Source organism: Ranitomeya imitator, chromosome 1 (assembly GCF_032444005.1).
Source record: "Ranitomeya imitator isolate aRanImi1 chromosome 1, aRanImi1.pri, whole genome shotgun sequence".
NCBI lineage: Eukaryota > Metazoa > Chordata > Amphibia > Anura > Dendrobatidae > Ranitomeya > Ranitomeya imitator.
In genome coordinates this window covers 891,133,542-891,152,951 of record NC_091282.1, presented here as the reverse complement: position 1 = coordinate 891,152,951, position 19,410 = coordinate 891,133,542, and the positions used below count along the sequence as shown (strand labels likewise).

Below are 19,410 nucleotides of genomic sequence, written 5' to 3'. Positions count from 1 at the left end.
GTAGTGCATTCCAAAGAATCGGCGCAGCACGTGTAAAGTCTTGGAGACGGGAGTGGGAGGTTCTGATAATTGAGGATGCTAACCTGAGGTCATTAGCGGAGTGGAGGGCACGGGAAGGGTGGTAGACTGAGACCAGAGAGGAGATGTAGGGTGGTGCAGAGCCATGGAGTGCTTTGTGGATGAGGGTAGTAGTTTTGTACTGGATTCTGGAGTGGATGGGTAGCCAGTGTAATGACTGGCACAAGGTAGAGGCATCGGTGTAACGGTTGGTGAGGAATATGATCCTGGCAGTAGCATTCAGGACAGATTGGAGTGGGGAAAGTTTGGTAAGAGGGAGGCCGATTAGTAGAGAGTTGCAATAGTCCAGACGAGAATGAATAAGTGAAACAGTAAGAGTTTTTGCAGAGTCGAAAGTAAGAAAAGGGCGAATTCTAGAAATGTTTTTGAGATGCAGGTAAGAAGAGCGAGCCAGTGATCGAATGTGGGGGGTGAATGAAAGGTCAGAATCAAGGATGACCCCAAGGCAGCGGGCATGTTGCTTTGGAGTAATGGTGGAACCGCACAAGGAGATGGCAATGTCAGGCAAAGGTAGGTTAGGTAGAAGCAGGTAGGTAGGTCGGTAGAAGCAGGAAGTCTTTTTTCCCCTGCAGATATCTTCCCCTCTTCAACTCCTGACACAGATCCTCTGCTCCTCCCTCTGCCAGGGACATTTGTAGTTACTCATGAGTCATAAAGGTTAAAATTGACCTCCTGTTTCTACATTGAGCTTAGAAGGATTCAGCTAGTCAGTTTTTAATCACGTGATGTCATAGACTTAATGGAAAAGAGAAAAATTAGCTGTAGAAAGACAAAATGAGTACATAGTGCCATATAATATGATGATTGCAATATATTAAGAAGGTAAAAATTTTTATTGGCGTTCGACTTTAAAAAAGACAAATAGCTGCATACAAAGTATGCCATACTCTGTATTGGTGAGTATAATTTTACTAATTTTGACACATTCATTCACTTTTTAGCATTGCAGTCTGTATACTGTAAGCTTCCAACATTCTACAAATTATGATCATATTTCATAAATTGGTGTTATCTAAATACAATCTCTTGGCGTTGAAGAGCAACCAGGGTTACTATACATTGAAAACTTAAAATTAGATTCTCCCATTACTACTGAGCATATGACCATCTTTTTATTTGTATTGCTAAATGAAATAATGTCTACATGTATATACAGGTTGTATACCGCTTTCAAAATTTGGACCCCTTCATGCCGGGGCGCCATTAGGGCATTAGTACCCTTACCCTATTTGCTTCCGCTCACTTGGCCCCAAGGGCAACAGTAATCAGGGCTGCTATGGCACCTCACGCCAGGTACATAACAACACTGCACAGTCAAATCACCCATGGTAATTTTGCCAATATTCCTGAAATTCTTGGTGGCAGCCCTGCCTCCTTGGAGCAAACAATCATGTTTTAGGGTTGTATGCATTATTATTATTATTTTAGAAAGCAAACGGCATCCTATAAGATCGTATTTTAGTACTTAATTTTGGACAGTGCTGGTTTTAATAGAAAATTTATATATCTACCGTATATACTCGAGTATAAGCCGACCCGAGTATAAGCCGACCCCCCTAATTTTGACACAAAAAACTGGGAAAACTTATTGACTCGAGTATAAGCCTAGGGTAGGAAATGCAGCAGCTACCGGTGAATTTCAAAAATAAAAATAGATGCTCCATACCGTTCATTATTGCCCCATAAGATGCTCCATATAAAGCTGTGCCACATATAATGCGCCATACATTTCATTATGGCCCCATAGATTCTCCATATAAAACGGTGCCATATAGAATGCTCCATACATTTCATTATGGCCCCATAGATGCTCCATATAAAACTGTGCCACATATAATGCTCCATACTTTTCATTATTGCCCCATAGATGCTCCATATAAAACTGTGCCACATATAATGCAATGCTCCATACAGTTCATTATGGCCCCATAGATGCTCCATATAAAGCTGTGTCATATATAATGCTCTGCACCGTTCATTATGGCCCCATAGATGCTCCATATAAAGCTGTGCCATATATAATGCTCTGCACCGTTCATTATGGCCCCATAGATGCTCCATATAAAGCTGTGCCATATAGAATGCTCTGCACCGTTCATTATGGCCCCATAGATGCTCCACAGAAAGCTGTGCCATATAGAATGCTCTGCACCGTTCATTATGGCCCCATAGATGCTCCATATAAAACTGTGCCATATAGAATGCTCTGCACCGTTCATTATGGCCCCATAGATGCTCCATATAAAACTGTGCCATATATAATGCTCTGCACCGTTCATTATGGTCCCATAGATGCTCCATATAAAGCTGTGCCATATATAATGCTGCTGCAATAAAAAAAATGACATACTCACCTCTCTTGCTGCCCTCAGCTCCTCAGCGTCCCGTCTCGGCGTCTCTCCACAATGACTGTTCAGGCAGAGGGTGGCGCGCAGATTAGTAAGTCATCGCGCCCTCTGACCTGAACAGTCAGTGCAGAGGACGGGAAGATGGAGCGGCGCCCGGCGGGTGGAACGCGGACAGGTAAATATGTAATACTCACCTGCTCCCGGCGTCCCTGGCTCTTTCTCCCGGACAGATGGTCTTCAGGTGCCGCAGCCTCTTCCTCTGTCAGCGGTCACTGGCACCGCTCATTACAGGAATGAATATGCGGCTCCACCCTAATGTCTGCATTATTGGGTGAATATGGACACCTCTCTCAGCAAAGCCTACATATGGGTTGGCCGGAACCAAGTGTGAATAGATGTAATTAAAAACCAGATGGTGAGGGGAGGAGTGCTCAGTCAATAAGCTAACATAGAACTGACAGAAAAAAGACTGGCACATCCAAACTAGTGTCAATAGGTGCATACCAGGAGCAGCTACCTCCATATACAATATTCAAAAAAAAAAAATTCTGTGCTAAGCGTCTCAATTTTTTTTCCTAATGTTCAAAAAGCAATTTTGCTATTCATATTTCATGTATTTCATATTTGACGTGTTTTGGCACGATAGAGTGCAACCTTTTTTTGTATATTGTATATGGAGGTTACTGCTCCTGCAGAGCACAGTGAGGTCAAAAATACTCTGTTGTTAAAAAAAAATCAGTAATAAGCAAGTGCTAGTTAAAAGATCGAAAAAACAGGGTATTTAGTGAAGTGAATGAGTTTCTTTGAGTACTTGATACATTCATTTAATTTTTAGTGGTATTAAATTGCTAAGTAACACTAAGACAAGTACGTTGTGAAATATAAAGAAATTCATCTAACATATATCCAAAATTGTTCCTAAATCTACATATTTCCTAATTGATACTTGTCATGTATAGATTGATTTTCTTATACCTAACCCTTATGTAAGAGAACTGACAGATGCTACTTAGCTTTACTGACCCATGGAACGATCAGAAAATGATTTGGCAGCACCCGAGAATACCATTTAACAAAAGCACATGGAGGTTTAGGTACATAATTAAATTGCATATAGGTATACACTTATTAATTGCCTCCTAATAAATGAGTTTGACTGTGAGTTAAAAAATAAAGTGGCTCCTATGGGCAACCTTAGTAACCTTAGCTGCTTAGTAACCCGATATTTACCCTGGTTACCATTGTAAAAGTAAAAAAAACAAAAAAAGAAAAACAGTAGATACTCACATTCTGATGTCTGTCACATTCCCCGCCGTCAGCTTCCCTGCACTGACTGTCAGCGCCGCCGGCCGTAAAGCAGAGCACAGCGGTGACGTCACCACTGTGCTCTGCTTTACGGCCGGCGCTGACACGGTCAGTGCAGGGAAGCTGACGGCGGGGGACGTGACAGACATCAGCAACTTAGCAACCCGATGTTTACCCTGGTTACCCGGGGACTTTGGCATCATTGAAGACAGTTTCAATGATGCCGAAGTCGTTCCCCTGATCGTTGGTCGCTGGAGAGAGCTGCCTGTGTGACAGCTCCCCATCGACCACACAACGACTTACCAACGATCACGGCCAGGTTGTATCGCTGGTCGTGATCGTTGGTAAGTCGTTTAGTGTAACGGTACCTTTAGACTTCTCAGCCTACCACCCTCAAAGTAATAGGCCAACTGAGAGAATCAATTTGTCTCTGGAGCAATATCTTCCAATTTTCTCCAACTCCCATCAAATAATTGACCAGATGTGCTTAATTTTCCTGAATGTCTCACAAAAACTCAGTTTCAGAGTCTTCTTGGAATTTGTTAAAGTGTATGGTCAAGAGATTTGTCTTCCTCTTGCAATTGCAGCTAAAATCTACTTCCTGGTTCCTGAACAATAATTCTCAGTGTGTATATATACTATACTAGATAGATAGATAGATAGATAGATAGATAGATAGATAGATAGATAGATAGATAGATAGATAGATAGATAGAAACAATAAGAACAGCTCCCAACAAAATATCTTATGAAGTGTACTATGGCCTCTCAGATAATAAGCAAAAAAAAGGGAACAGCACAAAAAGATAAAAAATAGTCCTATTTTTTTTATCTTTTTGTGCTGTTTCCTTTTTTTTTGCATATATATATATATATATATATATATATATAACATCTGGAAAGAGGTGCAATCAAATTGTGGCTGTTGCCGCTGATAAAGCTAAAATGAGTGCAGATAGACACAGTCGACTCATAACCTTTTCTGGAGATATGGTTTGACTTTCCACCAAAACATCCATTTGAAGAAATAGGTTTATCGGCCCATTCTTAATTGTTCAGCCATTTAATCCGCTCACTTTCCACTTCAAGTTACCTCTCGCGTTAAAAAATTCCTAATACCTTTCATATCTCACTACTATGTCCTCTAGTCCACAATCAATTCTCGCCTACAGTCAAGACCATCCCGGCTTCTGTCTCTGATCCTGACTATGAGTATAAGATAAACCAAATTCTGGATTGTAAGAAGGTTTGTGGGAATCTCATCTGCTAGATAGACTAGAAGGGAAATGATCCAAAGATGCTGAGTACCCAGCAAGAACATTGGTGTTCCAATTTTGCTCAAGAGATTTTATATCAAACATCCTCTTTCTTCTGTTACTGACTGCTCTGGGAGGTCCCTAAAAGAATGGGGTACTGTTATGCACCTATGTCAACTCCAGGGTCTGGCTCCACTCCCTTCCTTTATAGCTGCTGTTCTGTGTTGTGCTCTTTATCGGGTTTCACAAGTTGCTCGACATATCTCACCGAAGACATCATCCAAGGCCTTTTACAGTCAATTTAGACACACCTATGTGCCTGAATATTCAGTCAGTGTGTTAAGTTGTTGTTGTTGTTTTGGAGTTTGCCATTATCCAGTTCCTTCTTCTGCATTATTCTCAACAACAAGGTTTCTGCAATACACATCTATTAATCCTCTCACCTACTGGGTAATCCATTTACTAAAGTTTTACAAACTGCTATTTATATTTCTGCAAATTCCTGTGGTGTCTGCATCTATTACCCTCAGATTTGATGGTTAAACTATCAACTGCTGTATGTATTATGAATTGCTATCTAGAGACTGAATATGCAAATTGCCTCTTCAGGGAAATCTAGAGATTGTTCACATTACACTGTATCTCTGAATCTCTGAAAAAGTCCTGCGGTTTCTACCGTCTGCACCTACATTCAAGTTCAGACTATATTAATTTATTTTTACTCTTTTATATAGTACCATGCAAATTGTCTCTTCAGAGAGGACCATGAATTCCACGGTGCTTTACAGACATCATAATCACTGTCCCCATTCACGCTCATAACCAAAATTTCTGATTAGTATGTCTTTGGAGTGAGGGAGGAAACTCGATTATCTGGAGGAAATAATAATAATAATTTTATTTATATAGTGCCAACATATTCCGCAGCACTTTACATTATAGAGGGGATTTGTACAGACAATAGACATTACAGCATAACAAAAATCAGTTCAAAATAGATACCAAGAGGAATGAGGGCCCTGCTCGCAAGCTTACAAACTTTGAGGAGAAAGGGGAGACACGAGAGGTGGAATGCACGCAAACACTGGGAGAACATAGAGAACATACAAGCTCCTTGCAGATGTCGTCCTTGTTGTCCACCATTGCCCTTTGTTCTGGTACTCAATGTTGTGCTTTGCTTTGGGTCAATGTAACCTGAGGATTGTTGAATCCACCTCACTAGATGAGCAGTAACACATACAAATCAGCAAGCCGAGAGACAAATCAGATTTAATGATATATATGTAGAGGAGCAAATTTATACTATAGATACTGCTGGAGACTCTATTCTAGTCAAAATGGAGAACTGCCACATAACTCTTTCTTTGAGGAACCTAGAACACCCTTGCAATACTTGAACTGCTAGTCCTTTTTATATATAATACGCTTTCCATACTGTCCTGTGTTATTCTTGTGGAGGTTTACAATGTATCCATATATGAATCCAAATGTTTGCATTGTAGTCACATATTGCAAGAGGTTTTTTTATGTGTTTGTTGTTTGTATGGAATCATCTGGAAACTTAAGACATTCTGTTCTCTGCTTCTCTTTACATCTTCAGCTTGCCATCCATCTTGTCGTGCCTGCCTGGGCCCAGAAGACTCCCACTGCACACAATGCACAAATCCAGAGCACTCACTAGAGGCAGTTCAGGAGTATGGAGGGAAGCCTTATGGGAGTTGTGTGCCTCACTGCAGGCCTCATTTTTATGTGGACACGACAGAATTATGTCGAGGTGAGCTAGACGCTAAATGTGAATCGTGAAGGTCTGTTTGGAAATGAGTTTGGTAGGTAACATAGTAACATAGTTAGTAAGGCCGAAAAAAGACATTTGTCCATCCAGTTCAGCCTATATTCCATCATAATAAATACCCAGATCTACGTCCTTCTACAGAACCTAATAATTGTATGATACAATATTGTTCTGCTCCAGGAAGACATCCAGGCCTCTCTTGAACCCCTCGACTGAGTTCGCCATCACCACCTCCTCAGGCAAGCAATTCCAGATTCTCACTGCCCTAACAGTAAAGAATCCTCTTCTATATTGGTGGAAAAACCTTCTCTCCTCCAGACGCAAAGAATGCCCCCTTGTGCCCGTCACCTTCCTTGGTATAAACAGATCCTCAGCGAGATATTTGTATTGTCCCCTTATATACTTATACATGGTTATTAGATCGCCCCTCAGTCGTCTTTTTTCTAGACTAAATAATCCTAATTTCGCTAATCTATCTGGGTATTGTAGTTCTCCCATCCCCTTTATTAATTTTGTTGCCCTCCTTTGTACTCTCTCTAGTTCCATTATATCCTTCCTGAGCACCGGTGCCCAAAACTGGACACAGTACTCCATGTGCGGTCTAACTAGGGATTTGTACAGAGGCAGTATAATGCTCTCATCATGTGTATCCAGACCTCTTTTAATGCACCCCATGATCCTGTTTGCCTTGGCAGCTGCTGCCTGGCACTGGCTGCTCCAGGTAAGTTTATCATTAACTAGGATCCCCAAGTCCTTCTCCCTGTCAGATTTACCCAGTGGTTTCCCGTTCAGTGTGTAATGGTGATATTGATTCCTTCTTCCCATGTGTATAACCTTACATTTATCATTGTTAAACCTCATCTGCCACCTTTCAGCCCAAGTTTCCAACTTATCCAGATCCATCTGTAGCAGAATACTATCTTCTCTTGTATTAACTGCTTTACATAGTTTTGTATCATCTGCAAATATCGATATTTTACTGTGTAAACCTTCTACCAGATCATTAATGAATATGTTGAAGAGAACAGGTCCCAATACTGACCCCTGCGGTACCCCACTGGTCACAGCGACCCAGTTAGAGACTATACCATTTATAACCACCCTCTGCTTTCTATCACTAAGCCAGTTACTAACCCATTTACACACATTTTCCCCCAGACCAAGCATTCTCATTTTGTGTACCAACCTCTTGTGCGGCACGGTATCAAACGCTTTGGAAAAATCGAGATATACCACGTCCAATGACTCACCGTGGTCCAGCCTATAGCTTACCTCGTCATAAAAACTGATTAGATTGGTTTGACAGGAGCGATTTCTCATAAACCCATGCTGATATGGAGTTAAACAGTTATTCTCATTGAGATAATCCAGAATAACATCCCTCAGAAACCCTTCAAATATTTTACCAACAATAGAGGTTAGACTTACTGACCTATAATTTCCAGGTTCACTTTTAGAGCCCTTTTTGAATATTGGCACCACATTTGCTATGCGCCAGTCCTGCGGAACAGACCCTGTCGCTATAGAGTCACTAAAAATAAGAAATAATGGTTTATCTATTACATTACTTAGTTCTCTTAGTACTCGTGGGTGTATGCCATCCGGACCCGGAGATTTATCTATTTTAATCTTATTTAGCCGGTTTCGCACCTCTTCTTGGGTTAGATTGGTGACCCTTAATATAGGGTTTTCATTGTTTCTTGGGATTTCACCTAGCATTTCATTTTCCACCGTGAATACCGTGGAGAAGAAGGTGTTTAATATGTTAGCTTTTTCCTCGTCATCTACAACCATTCTTTCCTCACTATTTTTTAAGGGGCCTACATTTTCAGTTTTTATTCTTTTACTATTGATATAGTTGAAGAACAGTTTGGGATTAGTTTTACTCTCCTTAGCAATGTGCTTCTCTGTTTCCTTTTTGGCAGCTTTAATTAGTTTTTTAGATAAAGTATTTTTCTCCCTATAGTTTTTTAGAGCTTCAATGGTGCCATCCTGCTTTAGTAGTGCAAATGCTTTCTTTTTACTGTTAATTGCCTGTCTTACTTCTTTGTTTAGCCACATTGGGTTTTTCCTATTTCTAGTCCTTTTATTCCCACAAGGTATAAACCGCTTACACTGCCTATTTAGGATGTTCTTAAACATTTCCCATTTATTATCTGTATTCTCATTTCTGAGGATATTGTCCCAGTCTACCAGATTAAGGGCATCTCTAAGCTGTTCAAACTTTGCCTTCCTAAAGTTCAATGTTTTCCTAAAGTTCTAAAGGTGCTAGAGGATGCATCAATAATTGTTAACGTTTACAAGCCATTTGAGCAATACTTTTATTTTCTTAAAATGTTGATAGGGTGATGCAATTTGTTAATACAGTTAAGAGAATAACACATAATCATACTGTTGTTACTGCTACTAAGCGAGGATATCTCTGAATTATTATAATAATGTGCAACTAAAAGTAACATTCACAATGATATTACAGTATAGCTGTTCATGTAATATGGCCAGTTTTAGTGGTCTACAACTAGGTTTATTTCAGTTGAAGGACTATGTGGCACTCACTAGTTCGAAAAAAGTGTAATAGTCCTTTATTCTGTACTTTGGGACATGAACAAAAGCAAGGCATGCAGATTACAGAGGCATGCGGGGAAAGACAGAACGGACAAGACTATACTTAGGTTTATGCCACCCTATTTGATTCCAAAGATTTACGAGCTGTTGTTCCTTCCTTCTACCCACCATATTCATTCATCTGATCGACAGGTTTCGGTCATCTGTTACTACTTTGTTTTCCATAGGCCATTTTGAATCTGTTGACAGATACCCTCTAGAAGGGTTGTCCAAACTGGACAACTATAGTTAGAGCAGGGGAGGCTCAATGCTCTGGCGGGGTCAGCAAGGGATCTTGAAAATGTCAGTGAACTGAATAATAGAGAGCAGACTAACATTTATAATACAATGAATAAACTTTTATTTACATAAAACAAACAATTACTTTCAAAACTAATAACAAATTATTGCTGATTTAATTTTAATATGCATTTTTCTCCCTTAGTTAGGAAACCAAGTGGAATGAAAGTTGAGGGTTATATGTAATGTCAGCAACTATCTTGCTACAATATGTTAAACATGTTTAATTTCATATTCATCATTTAGTTTGCAAGTGAGATGTATGTCAGCCAAGATCAGTTTCTCTGGGATATTGTTTGACAGTTGCGTGAAGAACAGCCAAATTGTAGTCAGCAAACAATTTACAAATACTTAACACTCAGTGGGCACATTCACAGGGCCCTGGGCATGAAGTATAATGAAGAGTGATGGCACAGTAATTATAAAAGTTTCCTTTGCAACTCTAAATTTTATTCAATTACTTAGATTTCCAAGTCGATGTATAAAGCAATAATTTCTGATGATTGCTCATATAAAATAAATATGGAAAGGCAAAAGGAAATAAGTATGAAAAGCATAACTTTGTACTTTGATTTGTTTTTAATGATGTCTAAACATCCATTTATAAAAGTTTGATGTGACGGAACAGATTAGGTTTCCAATAGACTTTTTCCAACTAGTGTAAAATAGCAAAAGTACAGAATGTACATTATATGGTACTTCGAGGGAATGGTAGAGACAGAGGTGGAAAAGAAAGCCCTTTTCGTATAATCGTAAGTTATCCCCTATCTACCAAAAAATGAGTATAAAATACCCACAGACCACTATAGCGAAAGATGTCATAAAATCAATAAAGTTTATTGAATAATTCATTTAAAATTAATACATAGTACCATGTGCAAATTTTCAAAGAGAACAAGACAAAGACCATGTACAGTGAAGATGTCATACATAGCTGAAATATTTAACATATAGCATTGAAAACCCTAAGTAATGAATCTACCCCATGTGAGATTCCCAAAGACATCCTATAAGGTAATGGTATATATATAGTACCTGGACGATGAGACTCATAACATGCAGGGCACTAATAAAGGTATAAAACAGGTTCAATGCTTACCCATAATGGTGTATCACTGCACCGGAATATCCCCTATCTGTAGGATATCCCCTATCCCAACAGTTGGAACTCTCTCCTTGTCAATGGGACTATCAGTAATAGCTGAGCACTGTCAGATTTCCAGCAATCAGTAAGTTGTCTCCTATCCAGTAGAGAAGAGATCACGTGCGATTTTAGGAGCAATCCTTTAATACAAAGTAGTCACTTTGGAACACGATTACTTTTGTTTCTTAAAGCAAAGCTTTATAAAGGGGCTACAGAGGTAACGGTCACACGTGGGTCCTGCATCTTGCCCCATCCACAACATAAGACCGCACCAGTAGTATAATTAGCACATGGTAGATGGGAACTTTTTTGACATTTTGGGAAGGGTACATGAGTCTCAGCCTTTGCATTAGCAGTAAACTTAGACATTGTTTTTCCAATACTCTGTTAGGGCACATTGAATTAATACTTAATGTCCTCTGTTTGGATCTTTTATCCACCTAAACGGCTGAAGTGGAAAGTATTTACAGTGATGGTCTGTAGATCCTTGCACATCTGTGCATTACATGAAGGCTCAAGTCATTTCAATGGGCATTATATAATGCTTCATTTGTCACGTGGAAGTTGAAATTGGACACTTATCAAGTTCCCCTTCAAATCAAAGTTTATGACTACAGGTGATCATCTTTAAAAATGGATTTCAAATCATGGACAATCTTTTTAAAATTATGGATATAATTTATACATAGCAAATATAGTGGGGGAAACAAGTATTTGATACACTAATGATTTTGCAAGTTTTCCCACCCACAAAGAATGGAGAGGTCTGTTATTTTTATCATAGGTACACTTAAACTGTGAGAGACAGAATCTAAAAATAGAAGCCAGAAAATCACATTGTATAATTTTTAAATAATTAAATTGTATTTTATTACATGAAATAAGTATCTGATCACCTACCAACCAACATGAAGTCTAGCTCTCACAGACCTGTCAATTTTTCTTTAAGAAGCCCTCCTACTCTGCATTCATTACCTGTATTATTTGCACATGTTTGAACTCATTACCTGTATAAAAGACACCGGTCCACACACTCCTTAATCACACTCCAGCCTTTTCAGCATGGTGAAGACCAAAGAGCTGTCTAATGACACCAGGGACAAAATTGTAGACCTGCACAAGGCTGGGATGGCCTATAGGACAATAGGCAAGCAGCTTGGTGAGAAGGCAACAACTGTTGGCACAATTATTATAAAATGGAGGAAACACAAGATGACTATCAATCTTCCTCAGTCTGGGGCTCCATGCAAGATCTTGCCTCGTGGGGTAAGGATGTTTCTGAGAAAGGTCAGGAATCAGCCCAGAATTACAAGGGAGTACGTGGTCAATGACCTGAAGAGAGCTGGGACCACATTACTGTAACACACTCCGCCATCATGGATTAAAGTACTACTGGGCATGCAAGGTCCCCCTGCTCACGTCAGGACATGTTCAGGCCCTTTGAAGTTTACCAATGGCCATCTGGATGATCCAGAGGAGGCATGAGAGAAGGTCATGTGGTCAGATGAGAGAAAAATAGAACTTCTTGAGATCAACTTCACTCCCAGAGGAAGAAGGATGAGTACAACTCCAAGAACACCATCCTAACTGTGAAGTGTGGTGGGGAAATATCATACTTTGGGGTGCTTTTCTGCAAAGAGGACATGACAATTACACCATATTGAAAGGAGGATGAGTGGTCATGTATCCCCAAATTTTGGCCAACAGCCTCCTTCCCTCAGTAAGAGCATTGAAGATGGGTCATGGCTGGGTCTTCCAGCATGACAATGACCCAAAGCACACTAACTAAGGAATGGCTCTGTAAGAAGCCTAGCCAGTCTCCAGACCAGAACTCAATAGAAAATCTTTGGAATGAGCTGAAACTCAATGTTGCCCAGCAACAGCCCCCGAAACCAGAAAGATCTGGAGAAGATCTGTATAGACAAGTAGGCCAAATCCCTGCTGCAGTGTGTGTAAACTTGGTCAAGAACTATAGGAAACGTCTGACCTCTGTATTTGCAAACAAAGGTTTCTGTACCAAATATTAAGTTCTGTTCTTCTATTGTATTAAATACTTATTTCATGCAATAAAATGTAAATTAATTATGTAAAAATCATACAATGTGATTTTCTGATTTTTTTTTTAAGATTCTCTCTTTCACAGTTGAAGTGAAAAAAATGGCAGACCTCTCCATTCTTTCTAGGTGAGAAAACTTGCAAAATCGGCAGTGTATCAATACTTATTTTCCCACTGTACATCTCAGCATACATAGAGAATATATTACTTTTTATTAAATACTAAGAACAACACTATTTATAATCTGTAGTTGATTTATCTAAAATGCTGATCAGATAGGTAGAAGTTCCCTTTAATACACCCAAGGTTCCCTCTTATTTTTACTGCATTTTATAAATTCAAGATATATTTGGCTTCTATGTCTTGAAGAGCAGCATCAGATTCACTGCTAAGACATTCAAAGGTCAAATGCAATTTAAATCAAGATATGGGGGATTAAAAATGTCCATCAGCAATTTAAATAAATGTAGACTATTTCCTAAAGGATAAGACTGCGGTATATTGAATAATTTTCTTCATGTCAGATTTTTTCTTAAATACTCATAGAATTCTCTATTCATGTTATTTTATATCTAGGATGTTTGTTCAAGGGGAATTTTAATCGATTCTTGTCAAAAATAGATGATGTGATATGTTTGTATTCTTTGTTCCATGCCTTAGGTAGTGTATAAGATACGATCATTTGATCTGGAAAGGGCACACCATCTTTTAGCTAGTTTGCCTTTATTGCTGAATTCTTCAATCTAAGTTTTTATTTCCCTTTTGTATGTGACTACCAAAACAAAAATAATTGCCTTTTTGTCATAAAGTTTTGACTTTTGCAATAATTACCGTAATTTAGTTAAACCTATCCTGGGCATTTTACTCAGATATTCGCATGTGAGTTGACTAAGGTTCACTATGGGGGAAAAAGTTGCAAAATTTGGGAGACTTTCTATAGGAGAAGGTTTCACAGGGTATGATAAAAGTTAAGTTTCATTCTTGACTTTTATCAAAAATATGGAGGAGATAGCAAGGAAACATTAATTTATAGTATTCGGTCTTGGTGAGTGGATTTTCAAATATAGCTCTGTATAGTATCCAAAATGGGGCTGACTTTGTTCTTGTCCTCTATTTCAGTAGGGGGCTGCTCTGAAGGACAAACTACTGTTTTGCCAGATATTGTAACACTGTGTTGTACCTGGTGCTGGGCCTAAAGTGTCAGGGCATGATCTCAGTCTGTTGTGTACTCTTGTGCAATACACTGCCTCCTTAGGCCTGACCCAGGGCTTAACAGAATTTGTTAGTTTTTATTTCTGTTAACTTATGATGACTAAGCCTGGACATAGACAATTAGATAAGTGACTGACAAGCGCTCATTGGTCTCTCCTGACTCTGCTATACACTTGCAAGCTCGGCCATATTTGTGTTCTCAGTAGACAGAGTAGAGGGAGTAAGCCTTTGCCACCATATACATTGGTTAATATGCCTTGCCAGAATAGTCAGGTTTGCCCAAAATAATTGCATGGCCAGCTTTGGTCTACAAGTCACTAGATTGGGTGTGAACATGTAGAGGTCAGCAAATTGTGGTAATATTGATTTTCTTTGTCCTAATTTCTTCCTTCATATTTAAGTAGACTTAACCTACGGTAAAGGTACTGTCACACTAGACGATATCGCTAGCGATCCGTGACGTTGCAGCGTCCTCGCTAGCGATATCGTCCAGTGTGACAGGCAGCAGCGATCAGGCCCCTGCTGGGAGATCGCTGGTCGGGGAAGAAAGTCCAGAACTTTATTTCGTCGCTGGACTCCCCGTAGACATCGCTGAATCGGCGTGTGTGACACCGATTCAGCGATGTCTTTGCTGGTAACCAGGGTAAACATCGGGTAACTAAGCGCAGGGCCGCGCTTAGTAACCCGATGTTTACCCTGGTTACCATCCTAAAAGTAAAAAAACAAACAGTACATACTTACTTACAGCCGTCTGTCCTCCAGCGCTGTGCTCTGCTCTCCTCCTGCTCTGGCTGTGAGCGTCGGTCAGCCGGAAAGCAGAGCGGTGACGTCACCGCTCTGCTTTCTGGCTGCCCGGCGCTCACAGCCAGACCAGAGAAGCAGAGCGCCGAGGACAGACAGCGGTAGGTAAGTATGTAGCGTTTGTTTTTTTACTTTTTAGGATGGTAACCAGGGTAAACATCGGGTTACTAAGCGCGGCCCTGCGCTTAGTTACCCGATGTTTACCCTGGTTACCGGGGACCTCGGGATCGTTGGTCGCTGGAGAGCTGTCTGTGTGACAGCTCTCCAGCGACCAAACAGCGACGCTGCAGCGATCCGGATCGTTGTCGGTATCGCTGCAGCGTCGCTATGTGTGACGGTACCTTAATTTTTGTGCCATTCCAGGCTGACTGTCTGTTGTTCTCAAATGATATCTTCAGTTCTAAGAACTTCTAGAAATGTACATATGATGTGTGTGAGTGATATTAGCTGCTCCACTGCACTTTTATGAGCTGCAGACTTTAGGTTTAGTGGCTCTTTAATGAGTCATCTTTGATAAGAATGCTTTGTTTTGCGCCAGACAGAGTTTTATGGATGTCAAGCAGGCTGGTTCATGCCCTGGCGGTTTAATGAATGCTCTATGTGGATAGCAGAAAAGAGCAACTCTCCAGATCTCTCAACCTTGACAAAATACAGATTTGGTGTACTGTAAAAGTGGTAGGATAGGAATGATAGGTCGATGACAACACATTCTGCACCATAATTCTATATTAGCCGAGATAATTATACCCTGAACGCCTCATTTGACTTCAGTGCACAGGAATGAAAATATGGTGAAAGCCATAAAACTCTTGAACTGAATATAGGGACCCATCTGTGGATGTCTTTTCCAAAATGGGAAATGACTGAGTCTTTATGTATGTTTCTAAAATTAGCATTTTTGATTAATTACAATTTGTTTGCAGAGCAGAAAAATTATGCAACACAAAGGAACTTTTACAATTAAAATAGCTGCCTCTCTTATTTCATAAATCTGTCTTTAGAACAGGCAAGGAATTATACATTAGCCTATGCTCTGCTACACAAGCGGTAATGGATAAAACATTGATCTATTGGTAAGGATACAATATCTCGCATGTAATCTTATCTAGCCGGGATCCAATGACTTTCATATATACATTTAAAAACCAGAGTATGATGGCCTGTAATTTTAGGAGTAAAATCATGAATTACAGCAAATGCATCTAAACAGCTGCATTCTCAGCACTTCTTGAATTACAAGTTGCTTACTTTTGTAATCCATAAGTTTGAAAGTTCAACTAGTCTGAGAAAATAGTGTAACTGACAAGAATACGATCGATTTAAAGATAACCTTTCATTGGATTTTTAAATTTAAAGGGGTTGTCCAGTTAAAACAAGTTCTCACCTATCCGTAGAATACATAAGAGCTTGCTGATGTTGGGTGTCCTACAGCCATGATCTGCACTAATCAGTAGATTGTGGAATTTTTATTCCTGTAACATGATGCGACAGATCATACGCTTGACTGCCGGTCCATTCATTCATTAAAAGGTTGCTAGTTAAAGCAGAGTAGGCTTCCCCAATGAATGGAGCAGTAGGTCGAGCATGTGCACTGACACTCCATTCTAACATGGATAGAGGCTACAATTCTACCGCTCTGTGTGAGGCCCAGTGTCACCTATTAACCGTACAATCTCTTTAAACTGAGTCCATCCTTCAAATGGCGCAGTTTCACTGATTCTGGAACAGGTTTTTTTTTTCTTTCTCTACACCAATAGGATAAAGAACTTAGTTTCAATTTAAAAAAATCCAGTGAAACGTCCTGCTTAAAGAGGTTTTCCCATGAACAAAGTATGTTTTAATCAATAGATCTTGGAATAATAATAATTTCCACAATTGGATGTGTTTAAAAAAAAATGGTCCTGTGCCCCGCTGTGTTTGACCGTGCTGAAACATGGTCTGATCATACCACTGCTCCTGGGCGGGGGGAAGCAAAAGAATATACAGACAAAACAGCATGGGATCACAGCTGATTCTTTCTGTGAGACAAAACATTTCCCTACCTGTTTAAAACATATTTTACCTTCCAGAAAGCATCAGGTGTGATCCCATGCTGTTATGTCTGTATACTCTTTTGCCTCATCCCCTGCTCAGGAGCTGTGTTATGATCAGACCATGTTCCTGTGCTGTCATGCACAGACATTAAATAGTATATAGCAGAGGTATATATGTATATATATATATATATATATATATATATATATATATATATATATATATATATATATATATATATATATAACATTATTTTTAACAGATCCAATTGTGAAAATTATTTTTATTCCAATACATATTGATTGAAATGTACTTTGTTTTGTGGGAAAACCCCTTTAAGGAAGAGGAATGCATTGTCTATATCATCTGCCCCTCACTTTGCTTTAATGAATAATTTATCAACAAATTTCAGCCATTGATCAGTACATGGAACTCTGCCGATAATTTTGATCTTCCATGATTCTCTGTGCAATGCATATATATTATTTAATTTATGCTCTCGATTCCAGAATGCCACTCCACGTGTGGTAATTGCATTGGGAAGAACCATTTAAACTGCACAGACTGCAATGCTCCCAGTGTTCTGCACTATGGGGCATGTTTGCCACAATGCCCTGAAGGATATTTTGGCAAGGATGCAGCTTGTCATGGTAAGTAAACCTTGAATCTATTAATGTGTTAATGTTATGCTTAGTAGTATGTGAGCTTTTAGATAATGCTCTCCCAGCAGAGGCGTAGCTAGGGTTTTGTTTCAAGGGGGGGGGGGGGGGGCAAGCTTCTGAGTGGGCCCCTAACCAGGCCACCTTGATTACAACTGGTTGACGCACCCTAATAGTGGAGGAGAGCCTCAGCAGATGACCGTGCTGTTACTGAAAATAATCTCTATATAAAGACCAATAATGATATTACCACCATATGGTCAGTGGTAGATAGATACCAGTCCTGCAGAACATATAACAGATCACAGCACAATTAAAGATGGTGACTTACCGCTGACGTTCTTTCTGATGGAATCGTTCTCTTTTCCCGTCTTTTTCATCTGGCCCAGACCAAAATGACAACTTCTTACAGCCAGGACTCTGCTGCAGACAATGCAGCAAAAAACACATTTCACTTCTCACATTTTCAGCACTGTACCCAATGTGACTATTCCCAACCTGCACAAACTCCTCATACTGCTGATACCCCAATACTGAGCCGCTGCTGCCTTATGTGTCCCTATTACTGCCCCTGATACCCCAATACTGAGCTGCTGCTGCCTTATGTGTCCCTATTACTGCCCCTGATACCCCAATACTGAGCCGCTGCTGCCATATGTGTCCCTATTACTGCACCAGCTGTGTGGTTCTCTGTGCCCTCTAAATTCTAAAGCAATCCTCTAGAATATAGTAATGCCAGGTGCAAGTGCCCTAGAAAACAGTGCTCACATTTTGTCCCCTAAAAAGTTATAATGCATTGTGTGCTCCTTTGACAGTCACAGTAACCTGAATCCTCAATATAGTATAGTGCACTCCCCATAGGCCTCCATGTAGTATAATGCACTCCCCATAGGCAGACTCTATAGTATAATGCACTCCCCATAGGCAGACTCTATAGTACAGTATAATACACTTCCAATAGGCAGACTCTATAGTATAATGCAGCCCCTAATATAATGCACCCCATAGGCAACCTCTATAGTATAATGCACTTCCCATAGGCAGCCTCTATAGTGTAATGCAGCCCTTAATATATTGCACCCCCCATAGGCAGCCTGTATAGTATATTGTATCCTCATAGGCAACCTGTATAGTATATTGCACCCCCATAGGCAGCCTGTATAGTATATTACACCCCCATAGGCAGCCTGTATAGTATATTACACCCCCATAGGCAGCCTGTATAGTATATTGCACCCCCATAGGCAGCCTGTATAGTATATTGCACCCCCATAGGTAGCCTGTATAGTATATTACACCCCCATAGGCAGCCTGTATAGTATATTGCACCCCAATAGGTAGCCTGTATAGTATATTGCACCCCCATAGGTAGCCTGTATAGTATATTGCACCCCCCATAGACAGCCTGTATAGTATATTGCACCCCCCATAGACAGCCTCTATAGTATATTGCACCCAATAGGCAGCCTCTATAGTATATTGCACCCCATAGGCAGCCTGTATAGTATATTGCACCCCCATAGGCAGCCTGTATACAATATTGCATCCCCATAGGCAGCCTCTACAGTATAATACACCCCCCATAGTCAGACTCTATAACATGATGAACCCCCTAAAAAAATAAATCCAACACTCACCTGTCTTCCTCCTTGTTCCTCCGCTGCTCTGAGTGCCTGCACGTCTCCAGACCGCGAGCGCCGAATAGTGACGTCATCGCAACCCCCTGTCAGTGTCAGCGTTGGTGATGTCAGATGCTGACGGGGATGATGGGTGAGGGAGCGTAACGCTCCTTCTCTCATCGAAGCGGTCAACTGTATCGGC

At 40.1% G+C, this 19,410-nt stretch overlaps 1 protein-coding gene across 1 annotated transcript in view; it reads left to right on the top strand.

The window, feature by feature from the left end:
* The window catches only part of FRAS1 (Fraser extracellular matrix complex subunit 1), an 845,787-nt gene that overhangs the window by 544,290 nt on the left and 282,087 nt on the right, over positions 1–19,410 (top strand). Inside the window, exons 18-19 of the mRNA XM_069743201.1 lie at positions 6,588–6,761; positions 17,440–17,580. Of these exons, the coding sequence (XP_069599302.1) occupies positions 6,588–6,761; positions 17,440–17,580 (315 nt within the window). The remainder of the gene's footprint in view (positions 1–6,587; positions 6,762–17,439; positions 17,581–19,410) is intronic.